A 25,743-nucleotide genomic window follows, 5' to 3' on the forward strand; every position below is an offset into this window, starting at 1 on the left:
CTTTATCCCCTGGAGGAGAGCTCGCTGGGCTGCATGAGGTCACCCCATCCTCTGCCACGGCTCCTGTTGTCACCAAGCCTTATCCTGCTTGGGGACAGAGGTGGCTGGAAAGACAGTGGCTGCCTGGCACTGTTGGTCCCCGAGCTCTGCTGAGCCCCCTCGGCAGGATGAGGGGGGATATCCGTGCTGGGGGGACTTTCCAGACCAGCCTTGGCCATGTCCCAGCCTCTGCTTACCACCACAAGGGACATCGACACCCCTGGGACATCTGTCTGCACGTGTCAGTGACACCGAGCTGGGGTTTGTGGTGTGCGGGGATCCCTGGGGAAGCAGCCAGCCATAAGCCAGCCCGTGTCCCCTCGGCTGCTGGGATGAAAACCTGCCAGCAGCCTCCTTGCAGCGAGTCCCCAAAATTGCTTCACCAGGGACAAGGAGGACTCAGGCCAGGCTGGAAGCTGAGATGTGGCTTGAAGGCGGAGGACAGCCCTGCTCCAAGGGGTGACCTGGTGGCACCAGCTCCGGACACCCCGTGACACAGCCGTGACCCAACGGGCCGTGTGTGCCGGGGGAGAGGAGAGGGCTGGACACAGCCCAAAGCATCCCCCGGCTGCTGCGCGTCGGGCTGGTGCCTCCATCTCCATCCCACTGTGCCACCCTGTCCCATCACCCGGGGACATCTCCTGCCGCCCTGGGACGGCTCCGCTGCCCTCCTGGGGGACAGAGGGATGAAACAAACCATCACACCCCTATAACCCTTCACCAGACATTGCTGTACCCTGCATTTGCCAGCTCTGCCCGCCCCCCCCCCCAGGCCCCTTGTGCTTGCCGGTGGCACCGTGCTGGCGTGCCCTGAACCCCCCCTCCCTGCAGTGGCCCCGGCCACCAGCTCCGTCTTCAAGCCCGATTTCACGACCTCGACTAAAAACCCCGGGACCGCTTGCAAACGAAGCCGAGCCGCAACAAAAAGCATCCAGGCAAGCATGAAAATCCGAGGGCGTTTCTGTGCCCGAGGCGGGCAAGACAAGGGTCACTCCATGACCCAGGGCTCCTTTTCTCTTTCCTTTTCTTTTTTCGGAGCCGGGGTTTGTTTGAAGTCCCGGCGGGTGAGTCACTCAGCCCCTCCGGAGGGGACACGGCCGCGCTCCGGAAAGCCCTTGTCATGGATGCTGTGCGCCGGGAATTGGGTCTCCTGCAGGAGCGGCGGTGGGAGGGCTGGGGAGGGCTGGGGGGGTGACCTCAGAAGCGTTTAGTCACGGCAGCTCGTGAAGGCGATGGGAAATGCAATATAGAGAGGAAAACCCAGCTCTTTTCTTACTGCTCCAGCGCACCCGGCACGCACGGATGCACTCGGAAGACAGGCTTCGGCCGCCACACCCCCAGGTTGGGGGGCACCGGTCACCCTTTGCCACCACAGTGACACGTGGGGACATCTCAGACAGCATTTGCGGCTCTCCCGTGTCCCCCCCCAGCCCCGGCAGGCTGCCCACTCGGCGAGGGCAGATCCTGCCGAGCCAGGCAGTGCCAGCCATCCACGCCGCGCTGCTGGCCGGCGGGGAGAAAACAGGCTGGGTTGTTGGGCTGTGGTTTTTTTCCCCTGCATAATTGCTATTTTTTTTTTTTTTTTTTGCTGTTGTTGTTATTGTCATAGTCGTCGAGCTGAAAAGCCGTTTCTTTCTCAGCCTCGCCACCATCTGCCCGCTGCGGCAGGAGAAGGCAGATCCCGGCAGCTGTGGGCCTGGGAAGCTGCTCGGCCTCGTGGCCGGGTCCTAACGCCATGGGGTGAGGGATGGGGTGAGGAGGAAAAGGGCTTTGCCAGAAAAACCTGGATCTGCCTCGTTGGCGCTGGGGGGGGCAGGAATCCGTTCCCCCCGGCACCGAGCAGGTCTGGCCGAGGCAGCCGGGAAAACAAACCCCCATCCGGGACTGGCAGGTTCACCCCGGGGGTGGTTGTGCCCTCGGCACCCCCCCCCCCGTGGCAGGGGAGGGTGGTTGTGGGGCAGCCCGGAGGTGGAACAGGGGCTCTAACCAGTACGGCCAGTGCAGAACCAGTGGAGCCTGGATGGCTGGGGGTGGGGGGAAATGGGGGCTGGATGAGGTCTTGCCCCCGGGCAGGGGATGAGCCTGGGGAAAGCCTTTGTGCCAGCCAAGCCCTGAGTGCACGCTGTCCCACCCGCTGTCCCACCCGTGCCCACGCTCCAGCCCTTCCCTTGTCCTGCTTCGGGGGTGGGGGGGGCTGGGGGGGAGCAGGCATTTCAGCTCCCTCCTGATCCGCCTGAAAACCATCCCCTGTGTCCCTCCCTCTTATCCTGCTTCCTCTGATTTTCTGTTTCTGTACATTTCCCCAGCACACAGCTCATTTTCCCCCAGCCGTCTCCCCCCCTGCAAGCAGCCGGGGGGGGCTTCAAATCTGCCACCCCAGCCACGCTCTTCTTTATCTGTGTCCATTTCCACACGGGAAGTGTCTTTGTCCCCAAGGGGCAGCGGGCAGTACCCCTGGGCAGCGCAGGCAGCTCACAACTGCACCCAGGCTGTGTCCCTTCCCGGGGTCAGCCCTGCCGTACGTGCCACCAGCAACGCTGCTCACCCACATCCTGAGAAATTACCTCAAAATCCTTCCCCCCCCCCCCACCCCGCCAGGCCCCGACCTTGCACAGGAAGGCCCATGTTTTGCTTCTGGTTTTGCTGGGGATATTGGGATTCCCCAGGGCCCGGATGCTCCAGCCACACTGGTGCCTGGCACTGGGTGCTGGGGTGGCTCGGAGGTGGCAGGGGGGGGCCATGGCATCTTTCTTTCACCCTTTTCCCCATCTGTCCTGCAGCCTGGCCAACGGGGGGGTGGGGGGTGTCCAGCAACGTAGGAGGAGTCTTACTATGGGAGGGGGTCTTGCGATGGGATTCTTGGAATGCAGAAGGGTTCAAGGGGACGTCTTGCAATGCAGGGAGTGGTCTTATCATGGGGGGGGGCGGAATACTGAAATGCATGGAGGGTCTTGCAATGTGGGGGTAGGTCTTGCCACACAGGGGGTGTTCTTGCAAGGGGAGGGAGTGTCCTGTGGTTCCAGGGGGCTCTTGCAAGGCAGCGCCAAGGGTTTTTGCAAGGCAGAGAGGAGTCTTGAAATGGGGAGGGGGTGTCTTCCATGGCAGGGGAGGGGTCTTGCAACGTGGGGGGGTTCTTGCAATGCAGAGGGGTTCTTGCAGTGTGTGGGGGAGTGGCCTTGCGATGCAGGGAGGGGACTCGCCACGCAGTGGGGGTCTCACGATGTGTGTGTGGGTCCTGCAATTCAATGGGGCTCTTGCAATGCAGGGAGGGGTCTCGCCGTGCAGCGGGGGTCTCGCAGGATGGGGGGGTGCGGGTGATGTTCAACAATTCAAGGGGGCTTTTGTAATACAGGGAAAAGCCTTGCAATGCAGTGGGGACTTGCAATGGGGTGTGTGTGTGTGTGTGTGTCCCCTGCAATTCAAGGGGTCTCTTCTTGCTGCCCCGGGAGGGGTCCGGCCCCCCCCCCGCGGGGCTCCGTGGCGGTGCGGGGGGCGGCGGGGGTGCAGCGGCGGAGGCTGGGGCGGCCGGAGGGGGCGGGTGGGGGTCTCGGCGAGGGGGGGGGCGGCCCCGGCAGGCGCGGGGGGGGGGGGGGGGGGATGGAGGGGGCGGCGCCGCGGCGGCAGCGGCGGTATAAAGGCGGCGTCGGGGCGGTCGCGGCGGCAGCGGCGGTCGGTGGCGGCGGCGGCAGGATGACGGCGAACGGGACGGCGGAGCCGGTGCAGATCCAGTTCGGGCTCATCAACTGCAGCAACAAGTACCTGACGGCGGAGGCTTTCGGGTTCAAGGTGAACGCCTCGGCCGCCAGCATGAAGAAGAAGCAGATCTGGACGCTGGAGCAGGACGGGGAGGACTCCAGCGCCGTGCTGCTCAAAAGCCACCTGGGCCGGTACCTGGCGGCCGACAAGGACGGCCGGGTGAGCTGCGACAGCGAAGAGCCGGGTCCCGACTGTCGCTTCTTGGTGGTGGCTCACGGCGACGGGCGCTGGTCGCTGCAGTCCGAGCCCCACCGCCGCTTCTTCGGCGGCACCGAGGACCGGCTCTCCTGCTTCGCCCCCGCCGTCTCGGCCACCGAGAAATGGAGCGTCCACCTGGCCATGCATCCCCAGGCCAACCTCTACAGCCTGGCCCGCAAGCGCTACGCCCACCTGGGACCCCGCCGCGACGAGCTGGCCGTGGACCGCGACGTGCCGTGGGGGGTGGATGCCCTCATCACCCTCCTCTTCGTGGACCAGCGTTACAGCCTGCAGAGCTGCGACCACCGCCTGCTGCGCTGCGACGGTCGCCTGGTCCCCGCCGCCGAACCCGGCACCGCCTTCACCCTCGAGTTTCGCTGCGGGAAGGTGGCCTTTCGCGACGGGGAGGGTCGCTACCTCGCCCCCTCGGGACCCAGCGGCACCCTCAAGGCGGGCAAGAGCGCCAAGGTGGGCAAGGACGAGCTCTTCGCCCTGGAGCAGAGCTGCCCGCAGGTCGTGCTCCGAGCCGGCAACGACAGGAATGTCTCCACCCGGCAAGGTAGGAGGGGATAGGGGGACGCACACACACGACGCACCTCGGCCGCCCCTAAGCCCCTCGGGCATCGCCCGCCCCGAGCTGCCCCCCCTGCATCACCTCCTCTGCATCCCCTGCATCCCTCCAGGATCGCTACCCTCGAGTGGCCCCCTGCAGCACTGCCCCCCCGGCAGCCCCCTCAGGTCCCTCCAGCATCCCCTGCCTCCCTGCAGCAGCAGCCCCGCAGGGTGACCCCCTGCACCCCTCTGCCATCACCTCTTCAGTGTCTCTCCCCCCTCCTTGAGGCCCTCTTCACTACACCCCTCCCCTGAAGTCACCATCTCCCCAGGGCACCCCCCTGCACCCCTCCAGCATGGCTGCCCACGGTCCATCCCCCAGTCCTTCCATCATCGTCCCCCCGCACCCCTCCCACATCCCTCTCCCTTCCCCCTCCAGCATCACCTGCCTGGGGGCCCCCATCCCTCCAACACCCCCCATCCCTGAAGCATCGCTTACTTGGGGGCCCCCATCCCTCCAGCATCGCCTCCACAGGGTGGGGGAGGAATGGCGAGGGGCCTGCCTTGGGGTGCAGGGATGGACGGGGGGGGACACATGACATTGTGGGGAGGTGGATGGGGGTCTTCCCTTGCCATGAAAGAGGCAGGGCTGCCATTTGTCGCCTTCCTACCTGCGAAGCCCATTGTTCACCCAACAAAGCCTCCACCAAACTCCCCCCTTCTCCAAGCATCGCTGAGCCATTGGGTTCCCCCCCCACCGCCGCCAACCAGCGCAGCTCCCTGGGCACATGGGCCACCCGTCCTTCTCCCAGCACCCAGCCTGCATCCCACCCACCCCCCGTTTGAGGGGTGCTTGCTGGAGACCGGGGGGGGTCCCCCCACTCTGCAGGCAGGGTGATGCTGGGGGTGCAGCACCCCCCCAGGCTGGCGTGGGAGCCCCGGGGCTCGTCGCCAAGTCAGGCCGGCACACGCCGGGGCGGGATGGGTGCGAGCATGTCTGGCTGCTGCGATGCCCGGAGGAACAAGCAGTGGGGAATTCTTCTTTTATTTTCTGTGTATATATAATATTTCAAGGTTACAGCTTAACCCCCCCCATCCGTGCCTGGGCAGCTCCTTGCAGGGAGCTCGCTGCCTTTCTCCTTCCCAAGAGCAAATCCCTTGCTGCAGAGCGGCCCCTTAAATTAAAAATAAAATCATAATGCCTGCAAAGATGGGCAGTGGGGACTATTTGCCCAGGCGCAGGGGTTTGGGGGGGAAGGGGGAGGTGGGGGGGAAGGAGGAGGATGGTGATGGCGGGAGGCTGCCGCAGCGCCGTGGGGGAAGGGCTGCTGCAGCCCTTTGTCACCGGAGATGGGAAAACCAGATGTGGGGGGAGATGTGCCGGGATGGGGCGGTGGCGGTGGTGGGGGGACCCCACGGTGCGGGTGGGAGCGCTGCTGGCGGACCCGCCGGCTTTGTGTGATTGGGGATGGAGAGGAGGGGAGTATGGAGGGAGGGGGGGAGCACAAATCTCCCCAGCAACAGGGGGCTCTGGGCTGTGCCCGGCCCCTTTCCAAGCTAAACACGGCGGGGAGGGATGTGCTGGGGCTGTACATCCTCGCTTCAGTCCGTTTTGGCCGGAGAAGCCATTTCCACCCAGTTTCTCCTGCCCGGCAGCGGGGAGAGCCCGGGGGCTGCCTCTCTGCGGGGCTCGCCTGCCCTCCCTTCTCCCATCGGGAAAGGGCCTTGTCCCAAGGTTAACCGAGAAGGCAGCCGAAAAAAAACAGCCGCCGGAGGAAGCGGTTGCAGCCAGACAGCCCTTTCCCCCCGCCGAGCTGATAACGCCGCGCCGGAGGCTGCCAGGGATGCGGGATGTGGGATGCGGGATGTGGGCAGGGAGTGGCTGCGGCTCATGGGAAAAAGCAGCTCGTTCCCGCATGGAGTTGGGGAGGGAGCGGGGATGGCTGCTGTCCCTTCCCAATCCCATGAGGGGAGCAGGGCTGGGGCCACGGGGCTTTTGTGGCTCCCCTGGCCTGGAGCTGGAGCTGGTCCATCCTTGGGGACAGCACTGTCCCACGAGTGCCGAGTCAGCTCCTGGCTTAGAGCCTCCTGCCTGTCCCTGGGATGGCCAGCGTCGCCGATCCCTGCGCGCAGGGCACTGGGGACCACCACTCCAACAATCCCGGGGAACCACATGAGACATGAGGTGGGTGCCAGCCCTGTCCCCAGCTGGGACTGGCCCTGGCACCTCTCCCCTGCCTCCAGTGCAGAATGGGGTCCCTGGGGAGCCCTGGGCTCCGTGAGAGCCCCCATCTCCCCATTACACCTCCAAACAGAGCGGAGTGGGGGTGCTGCCGGCAGAAAGCAGCCTCCTCCCCGGCTCAATGGCTCCTTTCTAGCCCCGGCTGCGGCAACAAAGGGCCCTTTGTGGGCGTGAGGGTCCCGGGGGCAGAGCGCTGGCGTCCTCCCCGCTCTGCTGGGCCCTTGCCAGCCCCCCGCCCAGCCGAGGTGTGCTGCCTGCCTCCCCCACCGGGATGGGGGGAGAGGATGGGCTGACTGGGAGCGAGGCATTTTGGGAAGAGGGGTCCAGGGAGGGGGGGGGCGAGCCAGAAATGCAGCGATGGGGGTGCGCCTGGGCATGCCGGGTTGGCGATGGGGAGCTCTGCTCCGGAGCAAGGACCACCCCCTGCCTCCAGCAAGGGATGGGTTGGTGCCGGCAGCAGTCGTGGCCAGTTTGCCCTCCGGCCTCATGTTGGTGCCGCAGTGAGGTGGGGAGATGCAGCTCTGGGGTGGGGGGGGGGCACGGCTGGGAGCATGTGGGCTCGCCCACAGGTTTTCATCCGGAGATGCCAAGTGGCATGTTGGCACTTGGGGGATACCACGAAGCCACAGGAAATCCATAGGGAAGGGTTTTCCAGGAAATCTGTGTTTCACCCCCATCTGTGATCCCCTTGCCGAGCTGTACCCCCCCCCCCCCAGCAGAGGTGCTGCACAGCTCCAGGCTGTTGCTTTTAGACAAAAACATGCTCGGATTTATTTGTGGGTGCAGTATAAACCCATCTGAAGGGCAGGGAGGGGACAAGACGAGTCTTGGGGCGCGTGTGCGGCTGCGGCGTGGGGTGCAGGGTGCCAGAGCCCTGCAGGGAGGGTGGATCTGACCCACATGGGCAGAGCTGGGTGCAGCCCCCCCGGCTGCTGGGGCACGAGGACCTGAAATCCTGCCCTGCCGCCCACGAGGGCTCGGGGGCTTTGTGGGGTGCTGCCGGCGCTCCCTCGGAGGGAGGCGGGCTCGGGTTTTTCAGGCATAATTGTGGGGTTGGTTTTTTTTTGGACTGGAGCCTCTTGGCCTTCGGGGAGTTGGGGGATGGGGAAGGTGCAGCCTGTCATCTGCTCCCGGTGCTGGGCAGGGATGGCAGCTGCCTGCGGGCCCTGACGGCTCCAGCTGTGGAAAGGCAGGGGGCAGAGCCCCTGCACAGGCAGCTCCTCATGTGTGGGTCTGCCCCCCCCTCCCCGTGGGTCAGGGCATGGGGGCTGCTCCAGCCGGCTCATCCCACCAGTTGGCCATGGTCCTCCAGGCTCCTGGCCTCCTCCATGGAGCGTGTCTCCCCTGGGGTCTCACTGGCACCCCAAGATGGGTCATAGGACACCCTCTGCATGAACTTAATGTAGGGGGGAAAGGCTTTTGCCATGCTGTAAATGCCCCCCGTGCTGGGTCTGTGGCCCCTCGTGGCATGGCCACAGCCCCTTTAGAGGGAGAAGCTTGTCCCTTTGGGAGGTGTGGGAAGGCATCTGGATGCTCTGGGATGGCCATGGGCCTCCGTGTGCCTCCACTGTCCTGGGCTGGAGGGCAGCGAGGGCTGGGGCATCGATCCCCCAAACCCAAGGGGTTGGCAGTGGCTGGAAACCTCGGCAGCCGAGGACCTGGGAAGCCCATTCCTGCTCCAGTGCTGGATCTCCTCCCCATCACCCTTCCCCAGCTCTCCTATCCAGGGGCTTCCAGCCCAGGGGCTTTCTTGGGGGGGGGGGGGGGGGGGCAGCGTTAGGAAGGGGGGACAGACACCTCAGCCCCCCCCAGATCCCATCTCCAGCCTCTGCATCATCCCCAAGACCCCCGTAGCAAACCCGTGTTGCAGACAGAGCCGGAGGCCATCGGCTGCGGGGAATTTTGGGGGGCACAGACACGCCTTCCCCCCTCCCCCCTCCCGCCTCCAGCTGTAATTAACAGCTTCATCAAGGTCAGGCAGAGTCACGCCGGCTCCAGACTGTAAATTTACCAAGAGCGGTAATTAAAGCGTGATTGGAGCGGCAGCGGCTCGGCCGGGCGCTGCGGGAGATGCCGGCTCCCTGCCACAGCCCTGGGCTGCAGCAAGCAGGGGTGGTGGCAGGGGGTGGCTGGAGGGACAGCATCTGTCCTCCCCCGTGGGGACACAGGGACATCTCTCTTGGACCTGCCATGGTCCTACCACCTCTCAGCCCATGCTTTCCCCCAACCCGCCCGGCTCTGACACCCCCCCCACCCCCCCAAAACCTCCTGCTCAGGCTCAGTTACAGCCCTTTGAAGCCTCCTTCTGCCCCAGCCCTAATTGCATTCCTTTCTGCTGAGTCGGTGTAACCCAACCCAGCCCCGCTTTCGGGGAGGGGGGCGGTGGGAGACCCTCCTGCCGCCGGGGCCTGCGAGGCACTAGAGAAAGCCAAACCTCCCCGTAATGGCCAGAGGGTGGGGAATTGGATGGTGGGGAGGTGGGGGGGGGCGGTGGGTTCGCAGTGCTCTGTGGTGGGGTTCTCTGGAGGAGAGAGCCCCCGCAGAGCCCCTCGTCCCCCCATCTCTCGCTCGGCTCCGGAGAGCAGGCAGTTGTACGGCTCTCGGGGGGGAGGAATGGAGCAGCCGGCTGCCGCGCTGCTTTCCTGGCAGGGGGGCAAAATCAAAACCAAATGTTTCCACCAGCCGCTGGCTCAGCCCCCGGCAGCCCTGGGAGGCAGCGAGAGTGGGGCAACCACAGGAGCCTAGGGCTTGGCCACTGGGGATGGGGTTGGTTGCCATGCAGCCCCCCTCTGCCTCCCAGTCCACCCCAAATACCCCGGGGAGCAAAACACCGGGGTGGGGGGTGGCTGCGTGTCCATCAGGAGCTGCAGAAGGTGCCAGAGGATGCCTGGTGGGAGAGGGGATGCTGTGAACAGGACAGTTTGGGCGTGGGAGATAAGATTACAGACAACAAAGCAAAGCCTTCAAAGCCTAATCCCTTTGGGAGGGGTGAGAGACTGATATGCAAAGCAGAGGCTGCTCCCCGGGGACCACGGGATGTGGAAGCCTGGGTGGAGATGCAGATGGGGCGATGGGAAGCCACCAGGTAGCTGTGTCTGCCTCAACTGGGGGAAGGCATCTCCATTTCTGAGGCCGATAGCTGGTGTGTGAAGGTAGATCATAGAATCCTAGAATGGGTTGGGTTGGAAGGGACCTTGAAGATCACCCAGTTCCAGCCCCCCTGCCCTGGGCAGGGACACCTCCCACCAGACCAGGTTGCTCAAAGCCCCATCCAGCCTGACCTTGAACATCTCCAGGGATGGGGCAGCCACAGCTTCTCTGGGCAACCTGTTCCAGATGGTCCCTCCCCAGGTGGGTGCAGCTGGTGGGACTTGCTGGTGGCTTTTCAGTGCAGAAAAGCCACCAAGGCTGCAGTCCTTGAAACCCTCCCAGCAACCATGCTTGAAATCCCAGCAGCTGAGAAGCCGGGAGGCAACGTACCGTGGAGGTGCATGGGGTGAGCACGTTGCCAGCCCCACGAGCAGGCTCTTGTCTCCAGGAAGAGGCAGATTTGGGCAGAAAGGTTGCACACACGCTTTGTGTCCTTTCCAGGACTGGGTGCATGGTTGGACTTCAGCCTGTAGCACTCCTGCAGCAGGGGAGGGACGCGGGTGCTTTCTGCTCCGAAAAGTTCATCATCCAGCTCTATTAAACCCCAGTCTGGGCTGATCTCACTGGTTACAGACCCGTGCCCCACTGGTGGTACTGGGGCCCGTCTCTGCCCATCGTGGCTGTACGCAGGCAGGGAGGAGCGGGGCTGAGCATCCATCGCATCCCAGCTCCTTCCCCGAAACCCGCCACGGCAGCTCGGCCGCTTTGCTTTGGCTCCAGGCTACGGCTTGTGACTCGCATCCCAGAAGTATTTTTAGGCAGAAATCCACCAAGCTGGAGAGCTCTGGAGAGGGTTTGGCCCCACTAGCCCTGACTAAGCACGTTTGCTTGGGCCCAGTGCCTGTGGGTGGATGTGCACGTGGCCTGGGGCGGGGGGGTGATGGTGGCCCCGGGACTGTGGCTGGTGGCCCCCAGGCTGGCTGCATCCCCCTCCAAGGCTGGTGCCCAGGATGGGAATGGCCATCAGCTGCCAGGTCGTGGCCACAGCGATGTCCCTTTGGTACAGGGACGGGTCACCCTGGCTGGCAGAGCCAGGGGATGGGCTGGTGCCGACGTTTTTTTGGGAGCCAGGGAAGGGCTTGGCTGCCCCAGGGCTTTTCTGAGCCTCCTCTCCCTGCGAGCCTCGCCGCCCCAATGGGCCGTGACAATTTATGATGAAAAACGGTGCCACGGTCCTTAAACATGCCAGGAGCCGGGGATTCATAGGTGGTGCGGCAGCCTCGGCTAATGGATTGAATAACCTGGCTGTCACCTCCGGGGAAAAGAACTACGGCCCTTTTCCTTATGAAATATCAAAGTTGTTTTTTTCGCTTGGTGCTTGATGGTGATGGAGATGGAGAGCCCTGAGCTCTGGCTCGTGCCTGCCTCGGCTCAGCCCAGCCCTCGTTTATGGCCTTAACAGTTGAGTAGCCAAACGAAAACCTGGATTTGAACCCAAAATGCCAGAGGGGAGATGCGTGGGAGAGATTCGGGAGTCACCAAAGCTCACCCAGGGAAGTGGGAGCCCCTCTCAGTTTTGGGTTACCTGGGCTTCCCCCACACCCAGACCCACTGGAGGTAGGTTGGGGTCCACCCCGGTGCCCCCCACCTCCATCTACCTCTGCCTGGCAGGGATGGACCTCTCGGCCAACCAAGACGAGGAGGGTGACCAGGAGACCTACCAGCTGGAGATCAACAAGGATACCAAGAAATGCGCCTTCAGGACCTACACTGGGAAGTACTGGACCCTCACCTCCAACGGGGGCATCCAGTCCACTGCCTCCACAAAGTGAGTGTCCCCCCCCCCATCCCTGGTGGCTTGGAGCCGTGCCTGGGCTTTGAGGGTCCCTCTGCATCTCCCAGGGGAATCCAGAGGGGATTTTCCAGCTGAGGCGCTCCCCCTGAAACGCTTCCCAGTAAAGGCAGTGAATTTCCCGGAGCTGTGGCTGTGTCGGGGCTTGCTGCCCATGGTGCTCGGGAAGTCCCTTGGGCTGCATAACCCTTCCCGAGCAGCTGGGGCTGTGGAAATGCTTTTCCCTGCAGTTCAGCCCGACGTTAGCCGAGAGCCAGGCAGAAACCCCAAAAGTGTGACATTTGGCCTCCTGCCTGCGGGGCGAGGGCTTCCCATCGGGACTGCCACCACGACGTGGCTCATCCCGCAAAAAAAGGATCAAATCAGGGTTTCCTGATCCAGCTGTGGCCCTTTCCGAGCTGGCGGGGTGGCACCGGCAGGGTCCCCATCCGTCTCATCCTGCTGACCGTCCTCTCTGCCCCCGCAGGAACGCGAGCTGCTATTTCGACATCGAGTGGTGCGACAAGCGCATCACCCTGAAAGCTGCCAACGGCAAGTACGTGACGGCGAAGAAGAACGGGCAGCTAGCAGCCTCCATGGAGACAGCGGGTAAGGGACCCCCTAGGGACCCCCACCCCTCACTGGGGTGGCAGGGGACGGTCCTCATCCAGGCTCCTCTTCTAAGTGATGCAGGCAATAAGTTTCCTTAATGACCGTTTCAGGTGCTGGGAGATGGGGGGACAGATGGGGTGGGTGAGCAATGGGTGGGGGGCACAGCCCACCCTCCTTACTGCTGCCTGTCAACCACGGGGTCCAGGCTCTGCGTCCCCCCCCGGCCACTCTCATGGCCCCCTCTCCCCTCCGGCACAGGTGAGACGGAGCATTTCGTGATGAAGCTGATCAACAGGCCCATCATCGTCCTCCGTGGCGAGCACGGCTTCATCGGCTGCCGGAAGGTGACCGGTACCCTGGACTCCAACCGCTCCTCCTACGATGTCTTCCAGCTGGAGTTCAACGACGGAGCCTACAACATCAAGGGTGAGTCCCCAGGGGTGGGTAGGGGCTGGGGGAGGCTGATGACCATTGGGGTCCCCGTGGTGGCTCACCAGGCCACCTTGTCCCCTCTGCCTGCAGATGCCACCGGGAAGTACTGGATGGTGGGGAGCGAGTCGTCCGTCACCAGCAGCAGCGACACCCCCGTGGACTTCTTTTTTGAGTTCTGCGACTATAACAAAGTGGCTATCAAAATCAATGGCAAATACCTGAAGGGCGACCATGCCGGGGTCCTCAAGGCCTCCGCCGACACCATTGACGCCTCCACTCTCTGGGAATATTAATGCACTTTAGCGTACCTCCCGTTGCCAACTTTTCTTTCCCTTCCTCCGTCCTTTTTTTTTTTTTTTTTTTTTCCTTTTTTTCTTTTGGGTTTTGTTTCTCCTCTCCGTAAAAGGATTTTCAGACTGGCTTGCCCTTCCCTCCCGCCGTAGAGTTGGTGCGTTACGTGGGAGGTGGGTCTCCATAGATCTCTGTAAGAACTGGAAAAGTGGTGGGGCAGCCTGCCCATAGCTTTGTAGAGGGGTCTGTCTCTATCCTTCATTCCGCGCCCCCTCCCCACACCCCCCCCCAACATCCCTCCAGGTTTGCTGGGCTTGGAAACCGCTGTACCCCCCTCCCGGCCCCCAGCATCACCTTAGGTAGTTTATTTTCCTCTCTTTGATTGAAAGAAAAAAAAAAAAAAAAAAAAAAAAGGGAATAAGATCACCTCTGTGCTCGCTTCTGCCATATCAGCGCTGGCACCGCCTGGCTCTGTGCTGCCAGTGTCCCCCGGAGCACCCGTCCCATCCCGCCCCGCTCCCACCAGGGGCAGAGCGATGGTGCTGGGCTCAGCCGGCTCCCCCCGGCTTCCCCCCACAGCAGCTTCTCTCCCCTCTTGGCTTTCGGGGCGGGAATCATCCCCAGCCGAGCCGTAAGAGGTGACCTTACATATCACAGCATCCCTGGGGACGGGGCTGGCGTGTGCCAGCACGTGTCCCCGCAGAAGGGCCAGCAAGCCAACCCAACCCCCCTCCTCCTCACCATGCACCTGGAAATGATTTTTTTTTTAGGGTGATCCCGTCTGGAAAGCCTCAGCCTTTCATCTCATGGAGCCTCAGCGCTCCTTGTGTCCCTCTCTCCCTCCCGGTGCTTCTGGCTCTGGAGGAGCATCCTAGACCACAGCGGTGGGTCCTGCCCCAAGGCTGGTCCTGCTGCTGTGCCTGGGAGGGGGTGGTGTGGGGGGGATGTGGGGGACACACAGAGCAAGCCCGTGCCAGGTGAGGGGTTTCATCCAGCCCACCCCCAGCACCAGCGGGCTGTTGTCCCCGCAGGAGCCCGGCTGGCTGAAGCAACCTCCCCCGGGCGCTGGCTGGAAGCATAAACTGCAGATTTTGGTTTACAGAATTAGAAAAAGTTCCTTAGCAAACTTTGCACAGTGGTATTTGCTCAGTACCTTTGGGGTTTTCTTGGGTTTTTTGGGTTTTTTTTTTTTTTTTTCCTCACAAAATACTGGAACGGTGATGCGAATCACCGCACACCTAACGCTGAATTAGGAAGCGCCCGTTCCCGCGGGCTCCCCCCGAGCAGGGCAGCTCCTGGTCCCGCCGCCCCCGGGGGGCACCTGGGCTCGGCTCTCACGCCATCGCAACCCTACTGGAAAAAAAAAAAAAAAAGAAAAAAAAAAAAAGAAGAGAAAAAAAAAAAAAGACCAAAACAGTATTTTTGTTAGTCTCTATTTATATATGCTCTCCATGGCACTGTGTTACCAGCTGTTGTCTGTACTAGGTCTGCATTAGAGTGTAACGCTGTTCGTAACGGGTGATGCTGACGTGTTCTTTAGGGTGTTGAAAGGCACTTTATCCTTTGGGGCCTTCCCGGGGCTGGTATTTGCTCCCTGCAAACACCGAGGAGCCTTTTCCCCTCCGGGGAGGGAGGGAGCGCTGGTGTCCCCCCCCTCACCCCACACCAAGGGTGCTTGCGGCATCGCTGCCGTGCCAAACCGGGGCCGGTCCCTATGGCCGGAGGCTTGTCAGCCTTAAAGCCATGTGGAGGGACGACCCTCCATAGGAGCTTGGTGCTAAACTCTCAGCTTGGGAGAGTGAGCGACCCCTCCCCGTCCCCTGCCAGGGGGGGACAACCCCGGGCCGGGGTCCCTCGCCGGCACAGGGGATCCCGGCTGGGACTCTACCTCGGCTTCTGCGCTCACATCCAGGCGCCCGCCCGGGGACCACGATGCCCCTCGAAGGACCCAGTGTCTTGATGAAGCCCTAAGTGACCCTGTGACTTGGCCCACACTTTTCGCTGGCCTTCACCCCCCGCCCCCCTCCCTTCCTACCCCCCGCTACCCGTGTCACCTCCTTCTTGTCCCCCGTCGCAGTTCCAACCATGTAACTCCCGCTCCGGCTTCTTCCGTGTGACACTAGGTCAACACCTCTCCTGTCTCCTCTTATCGGGTGTCGTGACTCTCTGAAAACATCTCACTCCGAAAATTTTAAGTTTTGGATTTGTTCGGGTTTTTTTTGGGTTTGGTTTTGGTTTTTTTTTTATTATTATTTTTTTGTAAGTGCCATTTGTATAACTTAAAAAAAAAAAAATAGCTTCAAATGGAGAAAGTTGAATAAAAAATAAAACCTGCATTCGGATACGAGCGGTGACGTGTAGTCTGTCGGGGCGACTGCGGCTGCAAGAGGCTTTTAATGAGGTGTGAGCGTGGAGCGTGTGGGGTGTTGGGAGACTTTGGGGGCCAAATTGTTTCCCAACGCTTGACCTGGCTGTGGAGGGCTCAGATCAGTTGGTGGGAAGGGAATGGTGAGCAACAGGTCATCTCCACCAAGCAGGAGTGAAGCCGAAGCTGGCTGGAGGTCAGGTCACCTCTCGAGATGCTCAGAGCAGCCCCAACGAGCCCACGGGTGTCTTTGGGGACGGGTGGCTGATGCACGGGTCGGGGAGACGCACCAGCAAACCACCTCCTGCAAAACATCTACTGCAAACCACCTTCTCCTGCCCTTGGAACCAGGAGTGAAGCCATGTCCTCCTCCAGCCGGGCAGAGCTGCGATGGAGCTGCACCTTCTCCCCCTGGCTCAGAGATTTCCCCCCCATATGATGACCCCAAGGGGGTGGCACCCACTGAGAGGGGAGAGCAATGGGGTGCTGGTTCTGGGTGCATGGCACAGTGGGGGTCAGCAATGAGCCCCCTCCTCCTCTGCTTGGTGATATGGAAAAGGGGAAGATTAAGACCAAAGCCAAGGAGAAGAAGGAGGTGGGAAGCCCGTCGGCCACAGCCCAGCCCAGCCAGAGGAGCCGGGATGTGCCCCCACCCCCCTGAGACAGCCAAAACCAGTCCCAAAACTCAACCAGCCCACCCAGGATTGATGCTACCAAGATAGGGTGCAGCACGGACTCACGGAGGGGCTGGGGGCCACCTCCATCACACCCACCCCCAGAGCAGCCCCAGCCCCTTCGTTGCCCTCCCTCTCCCGCAGCCCAGCTCGGTCCCTGCAGGTCACCAATGGGCTCCCGTTTGGCTTTTAAAATCTAAAGCTGGTTTGCTAGAAGCAAAATTTGGGAAAGGGGGGGGCTGCACAGCCCCTGCAGAGCACATCGCGGGGCGGGGGACGGCGGGAGGACATCACCAGGAGGGACCTTCACCTTCAGACAGGGGTTTGAGCCAGGCAGCTGGGGCAGCCGGAGGAAGGATGTTCATTCCTTTCTGTAAACAGGGAGAAATTAAGGCTGCGCAGGAAACGCTGAGCAGCTCCGATGGCCACCAGCTTAACCCCTGTCCCCCCCGCCAGCAACATCCCCTCGTGCACGAGCAAACCTGGCCGGGACACCCTGATGTGACACCCAGCCCAGGAAGGGGGTGCCCGTGTGGGGAAGGGGCTCCAGAGAACCCTCACCCTTCCCATCTCCCCCAGGCACCAACACACATTTCCTTTGGCTTTTAAGGCCGGATTCTGCATTTCCATCGCTCCTGCAAGGAGGGGAAAAGCCCCCCCATCCTTTCCCTCCACGCATCCCGGTTTCCATTTAAAGGAGCGACTGGAAACCATTTTCTCTCCCATCCAGTTTTGCTTTTTACATGTGGAACGTGTTAAGCTTTTCCAGGAGGGTCAAATGAGTTTTTTTGCCTGGCAGCTCGCAGCGGTTTCCCCCGGCGCAGGCTGAGATCCTCCCCGTTGCCCACTCCCGCCCGTCACTAGCCCCAGCCGGGATGGAGGGACAACGTCTTCGGCTGTAACGAAAGCCCAGAGGTAAAGGCCAGAGTGCACAAATTTATTTACAAAAAAAATTCAAATTACAATATAATACAGGAAACTTTTTACACACAGAATATTAGAACAGTTTACTACCAGAAGGTAAAGAAAAATATTTTTTGTTTCCTTTTTTCTCCTTTTTTTTTTTTTTTTTTTAATAAACCACCTATTTATTTGCAGCTATTGTTATACAAAGTTGCAGAACATGCACATCTTTACAGGGTTTCTTTCTTTTAATATAATGTTTTGCTAAGTGCAAATACTAAGTTTCTCTCTCCACCCTTTAAGGCAAGTAAAATGGGACACTGCAATTAACCATTGAGAAGTACCTGTTACGGGAGCAGCCTGGGCACAGCAACCTCCCTCTCCCCTTTCAAATGGTTTCAGGGACTGCGGGGCGGAAAAACGGGATGCAGGCACCGGAGACGAGATCCCGGGCGGCTCTGGTGGTTGTGCAGTAAGTTTCCTTGGGTTTTTTTTTCTTTCCTTTTTAAAATAAATCAGCAGAGACCCAAGCGCTATCAGAAACCACACCTGGAGGTCTGCTGGGGTTGGTCTCTGGGGTTGGTGGGGAGTAGTTTTGGTTGGAGTAGTTTTTGGGGAAATGGGGATTTCCTCGGGGAGCGAGGCAGCACCGAGAGCCCAGTGGCGCCCCATCGCTCAGGGCTGCTCCCCATCACAGGCCAAGCACTGATTTCTCTTCTCTTGGACACAAATCAGCTCCCGGTTTTGCAGGGGACATGGGGACAGTGGTCCTCTCCCCCTACATCTACTGGGCTCCTCCAGGACCATCACCACTGCACCACAGCAGCAGAAGACGCTCACATCCTAAGGAAGATGGACCACAGACACCAACCTCTCCTCGCCAACTCTGCCTGACACTTCTCCATCCCTCTCGCTCCATCTCTGCACTTCCCTCTGCCAAGGCACAGTTCCTGACCCCCCCCGCATCTCTAGACACGCACCAAAAGATGGGATTAGACCATCGTTTTTGGCTCGTGCTCCCAGCCACAGAGCGTTGTGTGACGATTCACATTTCCTTTGTAGTTTGGGCCACCAATCCAGCAGCTGAGCTGCGTCCCGGCTGCCTGACCCCCCCAGGTCCTTTGCACAAGCAGGTACTGGGGGACAACCATGACCACCCTTGCTGGAGAAAGGCACGTGCCATAGAAAGCCTGGAGGGCTTGTCCAAGCCAGCCCTTGAGCCCAATATCTTGGCTATTAAACCATCAGGATTCCCTTTCCGTCCAGGGAAACCACTGCATTTCTTCTGACCTGGGTCCGTTTTCTCCCAACGCAGTCCTTCCCCAATCCATTGGGACACCCTACTCCTGGGCGACTGCAGGAATCACTTGGTTCAAGGCAGGGTTTAAACCTGGTTAAAACCCAGCCGAGCAGCCAGTGACACGCTCCTGCAGCCCCCAGACTACTTCCAGAAATAAATTAAAATAAACAAAGCAAATGGTAGCAGCAAGGGAATAGCACCCGGCTATTAATGCTCGAGAGAGCTCGGCAGTGAGGGGCTGGAACAGAGCACTCCACAGGGTACGTTCAACCCATAGGCAACGCCTAAGAGTGAAGAAATTGCTGACTCAGCTCCAAAAAGCGTTGGAAGTCACCTCTGGGAATCCCTCCTGGGGACAAGATGCTGTCCCTGGAGGAGGCTGCCTCTCTCCAGGAGAATCCCACTGCCCGCCTGAGGAGATGCTGTGCCCAGAGCAGTCATGGAGAGCCGCAAGCAAGGGTCTGGCAGAAGCAGGGAGCTTTATCCGAAACCAAATAAAACCAAAAGACACCCAGATGCTCATATACGGGGGGGAATAAAGGGAGAAGTGCACGGAGTGGGTTCCCAGCAGGACGGAGGAGGATGCAGCCCAGACCAAGCCACTCAGGGAACGGCAGCACAACTGGGCTGCCGAAAACCAGCCCAGCGTTTACAGAAGGAGGATTTTTTTTTTTTTTTTTTCCTCTCCGACCATTTTCTCTTCTAGAGGGGGCCGGCACCAGACAGCACAGCCCAGGGCTGCGGGGAAAGGGCTCTGTGCCAACGCTCCTCCCGCAGCCCAGCAACTACACCCCCACCCCCTGCTTCTTTCCAAGGAAGTTTTGCTTTTCCTAAATCCTTGCTTCCTAAAAGCCCAGCAAAACTCATGCTGGCCTTTTAAACACGCTTTTCCAAAGTCTATTAAGCTGAAAGACATGTTTTTCAGAGTTTAAGTGCCGCGGAAGCAGCCAGCTTCCTGCAGCAGAAGGCTCCAGCTGCCTGATGTTTTGAGGGGCTCAGCTCAGGGGGCCCCCAGCTCTCTGCCGGCACGGCCACGCTGGTACTTCTTAATTTTTCTGCCACAGCACACACCAAACACCACCGCCTACGCATCCAACTGGGTATTTGCCCAAGCAGTTGTCGCAAAGAAGGGTGCAAATGAGTCTCTGATGCTTCTAGCAGCTGTCTGAGGAGTGCTGCCAGGAGCAGGGGGCAACGTGGGATGTCGGATGAGAACAGCAAAGCAAAGGCACCCACTTGGGGGGAAAAAAAAAAAAACAAACGCAACCTTGAGCCCTTCAAAAGGGGCAAACTCAGTTCAGCCAAAGATCAGAGCGCCCGAGCCATCAGCTACCTGCTAAAGCCCCGAGACCAAACATGGTTTTGGACTTCCCTACAGAGACCTCAGCAACGAGATGGCTGCTGCATCCCCTCACTCCATTTGCACAGTGAGAAACGCTCAAAACACTAGATTTACTTGTTTGGAACAATTTCTTTCTGCTGGGAGGTGCCAGCATGTTACAGGGATGCTGGAGAACACAGGAACCCCAGCCTCGTGCCTCAGGTCCTGAAGGTCTTAATTCAGATGCCAAATCTCTCCTCCCTTCCCCCAGGACTCACTTGCCTGTGCAGCAGCTGCTCTGGCCAGCAGGAAGGCAGGATTTCAGGAGAGTCCCCGAGGAACGGCTGCATCCCCACGCTCCACAAAGTCTCACTTTCCTTCCCAACAGCTGCCTGAACAGGCTTTGTCAAATCAAAATATCTGGATGCCCCAACGTAGGGAGAGACCCCTGGGAAAGGCAGCACCGAGCCCTGTGGCAGCACGGGCTGCAATGTTTGTTTGCAAAAGGTTCAGAGAAGCTCTAGAGAGGGCTGCAGCGCAGGAGGGACTGAGTCAGAGCAGGTCCCCTTGCAGCTGGCTAAACCGAGAGGGGCAGAGGGCTGGGGGTGTGTATGTGTGTGTGACGTTACGGGGGTGGCTTTCCCCTGCAGCGACTTTACGCCAAGTGCTGTTTGACCCAGGTCAGAACCGGTGTCGAGGCTGAGGGCCGAAGTGCATAGGCAAGTTGTGCTCCAGCTGGACGTTGATCTGAGGAAAATCGTAGTTCACCCTCATGTTAGGCAACGGGGGGACGTAGGGGGCAGGGATAGGACCGATGTTGAGGGGGATGTTATTGAAAATGGGTCGGACAGGGGGGAGCGGGAAGGGAGGGTGCACGAAGGGGTAAGGGGGCATCCGGGGTTGATGGAGGTTCTGAGGAACAGGTCTGGGGATGACTTCAATTCTCTGGATTTTCTCCATGGGCTTTTCCGCAGGAGGGCCGATCCGCTTGAAGCTGTTCTCTGCAGAGGGAGGAGGAGAGGAGAGAAAAGAAATGGTCACTCCACATGCTCACCCAACTTGGTCCATGGTCTTACATTTGCAATCAGCATCCTCCATCCCCAGCACGTTCCTTAACCATGCTCTCTACAGCATCACTGCTTCCCCTTCCACGCTCCAGGAGCCATGGGGCACAGCACTAGCTTTCCAGGTTGGCTCCTTCCATCAATACCACACCAAAAAAGGGGGAATGTGTCCTTTTGCAGGGGTGTGGGGCAGCCCCTTGCATGCCTCTGTGCCCCCCACCACAAAGCAGAGAGGTGATGCTGCCCTTCAACTACTTTGCCAAGCGGAGAGGAGACAGGTCTGTGCATCCACGACACCCAGCGCCAAGCGAGAGCTGGACACAAGCCTTGTGTCTCCTCACAGTCCCAGCTAAAGCCTGCAAGTAACAGCACTTTAAAGCTAGACCAGTTACCAGGAGGAACCGGGTGATCTCTGGAGCAAGACCTGGGTGATGCTTGGTGCAGCACAGCAACGCATGGAGAAGCCTGGAAGCAACCAAGCCATGGGAAGAATCCAATGAATCCAGACCCTTGTCAGTAGCTGGGAACCCTATGCTCTCCTGACGTCCCCAGTCTGATCTCAAAGCACAGGTACACATTGTGTCTTACCTCCATTTTTCTTCCTTTGCTCCTCTTCGGCCTCTTTCTGAATCTCCTGGATTATCTTCTCATCATCTTCCTAGAAATCATAGGAGGACCAAGAATCAGTGGGCTAATTCCTGCTGCAGCAACCTTCTAATTTCTCAGTGCTGCTTTTCTTTTCACCACGTGTTTGCACGGGAATAAAAAGTCAAATTCAGCTGAATTGTCCTCGTCATTTGGGGTTGACCTAGGGTTAGTCAAAAGCCAGGCTGCGATGGGAGATGGCAACAGGAGTAACTTGCGCAGAACCACGGCCGCTCTAGGGAGTACGACTCGGATCAGCTTTCCAGGGAGATCACTGCTAAAATTCATTGACTTGATGGAAACCAGAGAACTGCAACCCAGCTCCGCCCCTCTGAAGAGCTGCTGGAGAGCCGTTAATCTTTTAAATGGCAATAGCCTATTAAATATTTACATTGTGCTGGCACTTCCAGAGTTTTTGGCCCAACAGCTGGAATTAACACAACTTAAATCCTGGCTCTAGTAGCTAAACGCTGCTGCGAGGAGGCCATTTAGATCTTATCTGTAACTCTGAGGAGGGCATAAATCGCAATATGATTCTTTAATGTCCGTCTAGAGGTTATAGCAAGACTATTCAGACCTGCTGCTCAAGAAGAGCCCAAGGACAAACCAGAAATTGAAAGCACCCTTCTGCCTCTCATCTGCAGTCTTCTCAACCCAGTGGAAGAGCAGCGAGACGAAACGACGCAGTGAAGCCTCAGGTGGCCGCAGGTATCTAGAGAGATGGCATTTATACCACCTTTTACTAGATCAAGGGAGTGTGATGGATGATGGACAAAGCCCTGGAAGAAGACTATGCAACCTCTAAGCGAGAAGAAGCTTTTCAGGAGGGATGGCCACGGGCACCGGCAGCCCATAGGCTCCAGGGAGCTATCAGGCTTTACACAAGGCTCTGGGCAATCCTGCTTCAGCAAGGGAGTTGGACTAGATGATCTTTATGGTCCCTTCCAACTCCAAAAAATTCAGTGAAATGGTAGCGCTGGCACGAAACCAGAGAATCACCCCAATTTGTGCTTCAGCATCAACTCCCGTGAAGGGTTGTGAAAAATTAGTTTTCTCCCTGCACCACAGCATGCAACATCTATCAGGGTAATAAACATCACCCCGAACAACTAAAGAGACAACTCCCTTTTAGCGCCAGGCAGCAGATGCTTCTGCTGGCCATATGTGCAGCGACGGCCACAGAGGTCCTCCCTGGTCTCTGCAGGGCTGTATCTGCTGCTGCTTCACATCCACTGGGATGAAACGCTACCCGGCACTTTCAGAAAACACATGGGAATAGCTGAGCCTCCTGGACAGTGTGTGTACTCTTGATGTTAGTTATTAGGGAAGAAGGCCAAGAACAGGAGCTGCTGGATGACACACACCACACCTGCATCAGGCGCTCTGGGTCCACCTACAGACAAAGGAGCATCTGCTTTGCTTCAGCGTTTCATCTGCAAGAACTAACGGTGGGGCAGGAGAGAAACCCCAAGCCCCACGTACCCCACAACGTGCAAGACTCTGCTTTGTTTTATTCCTCCTAATTCCAGTACTGCCAAAACCCATAATGTTCTTCCTGAACACTCCTAATGTGGAAAATATCCTCTATTTCGAAGAGTGCTCTGGGACTAAATTGGAAATATGCTTCATGTGTGCAGCTACGCTGGAATTATTTTAAGTCTAGCCAGCTTCCCAATTCCAATCGCACGGTCCTGCACGTGTCCAGCAGCAATGCCTGGGAAGCTTGCTAAGATGTCCCCTCCTACTCCCACCAGATAAGGTTTCCCTGGGAGACTGAAGTTATCTTAATCTGCAGAAAGCCATCAAACTGAATACTTCCCTCCCTTTCATTATTCTGTGAGTCAATGGTTAAAATTAAGACTTTCCAGGACATGCTTTCCCCCCCCCCCCCCCCCTTCCAAGTGGGCTGCTTCCATGGACTGTTAATTACAGCCAATCCATCTCCATAAAAACTGCTGAAGAATGGCTCTTCTGAGCCTGGAACAGAACTTCTAATTACCCCCCAAGTATCAGATTGCGACGTTCCCTGGCTGGAAAACAACCTGGACATCATCCGCAACAGGCAACAAACATCCTCCGCTCCTTCGCTGCCGAGCAGCGCTCTCCGAGGGAGGCCTCAAAGTTTCAAGAGTTTAATGTTTTTCTTCACAGAATATTTTTTGCAATGCTGTTGGAGATAGCCACCTGTCCCATCTTATTGCCATTTACTGGACAAGATGCACCCGAAGGGGTTTTTTTTTAGTTAAATGAAAAGCAAGAACCATATTTTATGCTCAACTGAACAAGATCACCTGATCTCCTTCCCTCACACAAAGGCATAAAACTCACCTTAAAGCCTACAAACATACAGAAGCTCCTTCTAACTTAAAAAAAAAAAGCTTTTTTTTTAGTCTAATTCTGGGATTAACCCTCTGAAATAGCGCTTTCCAGGGACATCACTGTCCTGCCACCGCCACCCGTGATGCTGCAGCTCCTGCAAACCCGGACGGTTGATAGCGGTCAGTCTGGGGAATCGGACACATCGACAAGGCAACTTTCCAAGATCCTCCTGTGACCAGGGCTCCTCGACACCCCCCCCATTTAAACTGCAGCTGACCTCCTCACTAATGACGGATGGACAAAGCCATCTGCCCCTGGGGCTGGCAGGCCAGCTGCACACACACCCAAGGTGACACTGGCTTCAATTACCACAGCTCCCCGAGCCCCGGGGAAACGCCAAACAGCAAACCCCATCTGCCAGGTCTCTAAAATGACGTCTTTCTCGCAAGGGAAACCTAAACCACATCACCTCAAACGCAGCGGGCAGAGGTCCCTACTCAACCCCATCCCCTCTTGGTCTTCAAAGCCGGGGGGGACACACATCTCGTAGCACACCCTGGATGCCAAAAAACCTGCCAAGAACACAGACCTGGATGGGGATGACGAGTCCCCGACTAGTTCTGCGACTGCAAATCACAGCAGAGGCACAACAAACCACATCTCCAGGAACAAACGTTATCAGCTTCATTGCTTCTCTGCTGATAAAAGCGTATTCTCACACTGGAAGGTTAAGAAATATTTATACTTAATCCCAACATACCAGGCCTTGGCTTGGAATTTTTTTTTTTTTTTTTTTTTGCACCGGTATTTCTGAAAAACTGGTATCCATTAATATAGAAAGAACAAAAATACACGACAATATGCACCTTCTTACTTAAGAAGCTGACATTAAATTTGGCAAGTGATGAATCCTGCAGGTATTGAACCGTGCTCTGTACTTAGGCAAAATCCATATCCCAGCTGGAACAAAAAAAATTGATGATATGTGCACAACAAGATAATTTTAGGATATCCGTGAAGGAAAGCTGATGCCACAAGTCCTGCCTATTACATATTGCACTGGCACGGCTCAGAATTAAAAAACAAGTCTCAGTCTTGCAAATATTCACCACGTACAACAGAGGATATTGCAAAACACCACTAATTCTTTGAAAAGCAAAGGCTCTTTTTTGATTCCACAGTTAATTGGAGAGAGATGACAGATTCATCCAGGGGTGAAGCATCCACACCGAAAATTAAGTTTTCATTAGCGCACTTACGGCTGGCTGTTGCGGTTAAAAAACCATTTAATGTCACATGGGGTGGAGGCTGCAGGACAATTTCAAAAGCCTCTTGTGCCCGTTTTCCTGAGCGGGTTCAAGTCCCTTAATAAAGGATTAGATTATAATTTTAATAGCCTGTTCACAGGCTGTGTGGATGGAAGGGATTTATCTTGTCAAGTTAACAGTCATCTTCCTGTCAGCTGCCTTGCCTACAGCAAAAAAAAAAAAAAAAGAAAAAAGAAAAAAGAAAAAAGCAAACCCCCCCCCCCCAGGCCCTGGGGGGGTCTCAGCACTGGCCAGCCCGCGTGGTTTTTGAGCAGGGCTGTAACCTGGCTTTCCTCTTTGGAGAGAAAATGCAGGGCGATGCTTCAGCGTGGCCCTTCCCCACGCTCCGCTGCATCACGGGAGAAGGGAGGTGGCCAAGGGAAAAACGCAAAGGATCCAGGAGATGTATTCACCCTTCTTATCTGCAAACACTGCAGAAAGCAAGCGTGGTTATTAATAGCAGCTGCATTTTGAAGTGGTAAAACAGGACTGAGCTTTGCCCTGAACCCGACAGCAGGATGCTCTTTGCAGGAACAATCCCCATCCCTAGTTTGCAGAATCCCCAGCCAAAAAAAAAAACAAAAAAACAAGAAAATAAAAAAATTGCTCGTCCCTAGCCAGTCTGAGAGCCTGCTCCTGCGATCCCCCACCTGCCAAAGGATCTCGGGATGGAGGAGGCTTTTTCCTTTCAGCCCTCTCCCACCGAATCCAGGGAATGCGGCGAGCACGGAGCCAATCACAGCAGAAAGGATGGCTGGGTCCGTGGATGGATTAACTAACGAGCTGGGTTGCTAAGCGAGGC

At 58.1% G+C, this 25,743-nt stretch overlaps 2 protein-coding genes across 4 annotated transcripts in view; one reads left to right on the forward strand and one right to left on the reverse strand.

Moving 5' to 3' along the window:
• The first annotated feature begins 3,704 nt into the window (after nucleotides 1-3,704).
• FSCN1 (fascin actin-bundling protein 1) lies at nucleotides 3,705-14,394 on the forward strand. Of its 3 annotated transcripts, none has more exons than XM_074158532.1 (5): nucleotides 3,705-4,552; nucleotides 11,549-11,705; nucleotides 12,196-12,317; nucleotides 12,579-12,746; nucleotides 12,843-14,394. In XM_074158532.1, exons 1-5 carry the CDS (start codon nucleotides 3,730-3,732, stop codon nucleotides 13,043-13,045), a joined length of 1,473 nt encoding a protein of 490 aa, XP_074014633.1. In that variant the 5' UTR covers nucleotides 3,705-3,729; the 3' UTR covers nucleotides 13,046-14,394. The 3 variants fall into 3 exon arrangements, with proteins under 3 accessions (XP_074014633.1, XP_074014632.1, XP_074014634.1); XM_074158531.1 differs by having other exon boundaries at nucleotides 3,730-4,552; nucleotides 12,196-12,401; nucleotides 12,579-12,760; nucleotides 12,857-13,045; XM_074158533.1 differs by having other exon boundaries at nucleotides 3,730-4,552; nucleotides 12,579-12,760; nucleotides 12,857-13,045.
• A 3,104-nt stretch (nucleotides 14,395-17,498) lies between these two features.
• The window catches only part of RNF216 (ring finger protein 216), an 81,944-nt gene continuing 73,699 nt past the window's right edge, over nucleotides 17,499-25,743 (reverse strand). The window contains exons 16-17 of the mRNA XM_074158329.1: nucleotides 21,259-21,328; nucleotides 17,499-20,607 (exon numbers count right to left, since the gene is read on the reverse strand). Of these exons, the coding sequence (XP_074014430.1) occupies nucleotides 20,288-20,607; nucleotides 21,259-21,328 (390 nt within the window). The 3' untranslated portion in view covers nucleotides 17,499-20,287. The remainder of the gene's footprint in view (nucleotides 20,608-21,258; nucleotides 21,329-25,743) is intronic.

This window comes from Numenius arquata, chromosome 14 (genome assembly GCF_964106895.1).
Source record: "Numenius arquata chromosome 14, bNumArq3.hap1.1, whole genome shotgun sequence".
NCBI classification, from domain to species: domain Eukaryota; kingdom Metazoa; phylum Chordata; class Aves; order Charadriiformes; family Scolopacidae; genus Numenius; species Numenius arquata.

Excerpts from the sequence above, each read along its gene's own strand:
- FSCN1 (XM_074158531.1), top strand. The coding sequence starts at position 3,730 with ATGACGGCGAACGGGACGGCGGAGCCGGTGCAGATCCAGTTCGGGCTC. Across the intron at positions 4,553-11,548 it reads GAATGTCTCCACCCGGCAAG|GGATGGACCTCTCGGCCAAC; the intron begins GTAGGAGGGGAT and ends TCTGCCTGGCAG. Across the intron at positions 12,761-12,856 it reads TCAAGGGTGAGTCCCCAGGG|TACTGGATGGTGGGGAGCGA; the intron begins GTGGGTAGGGGC and ends GCCACCGGGAAG.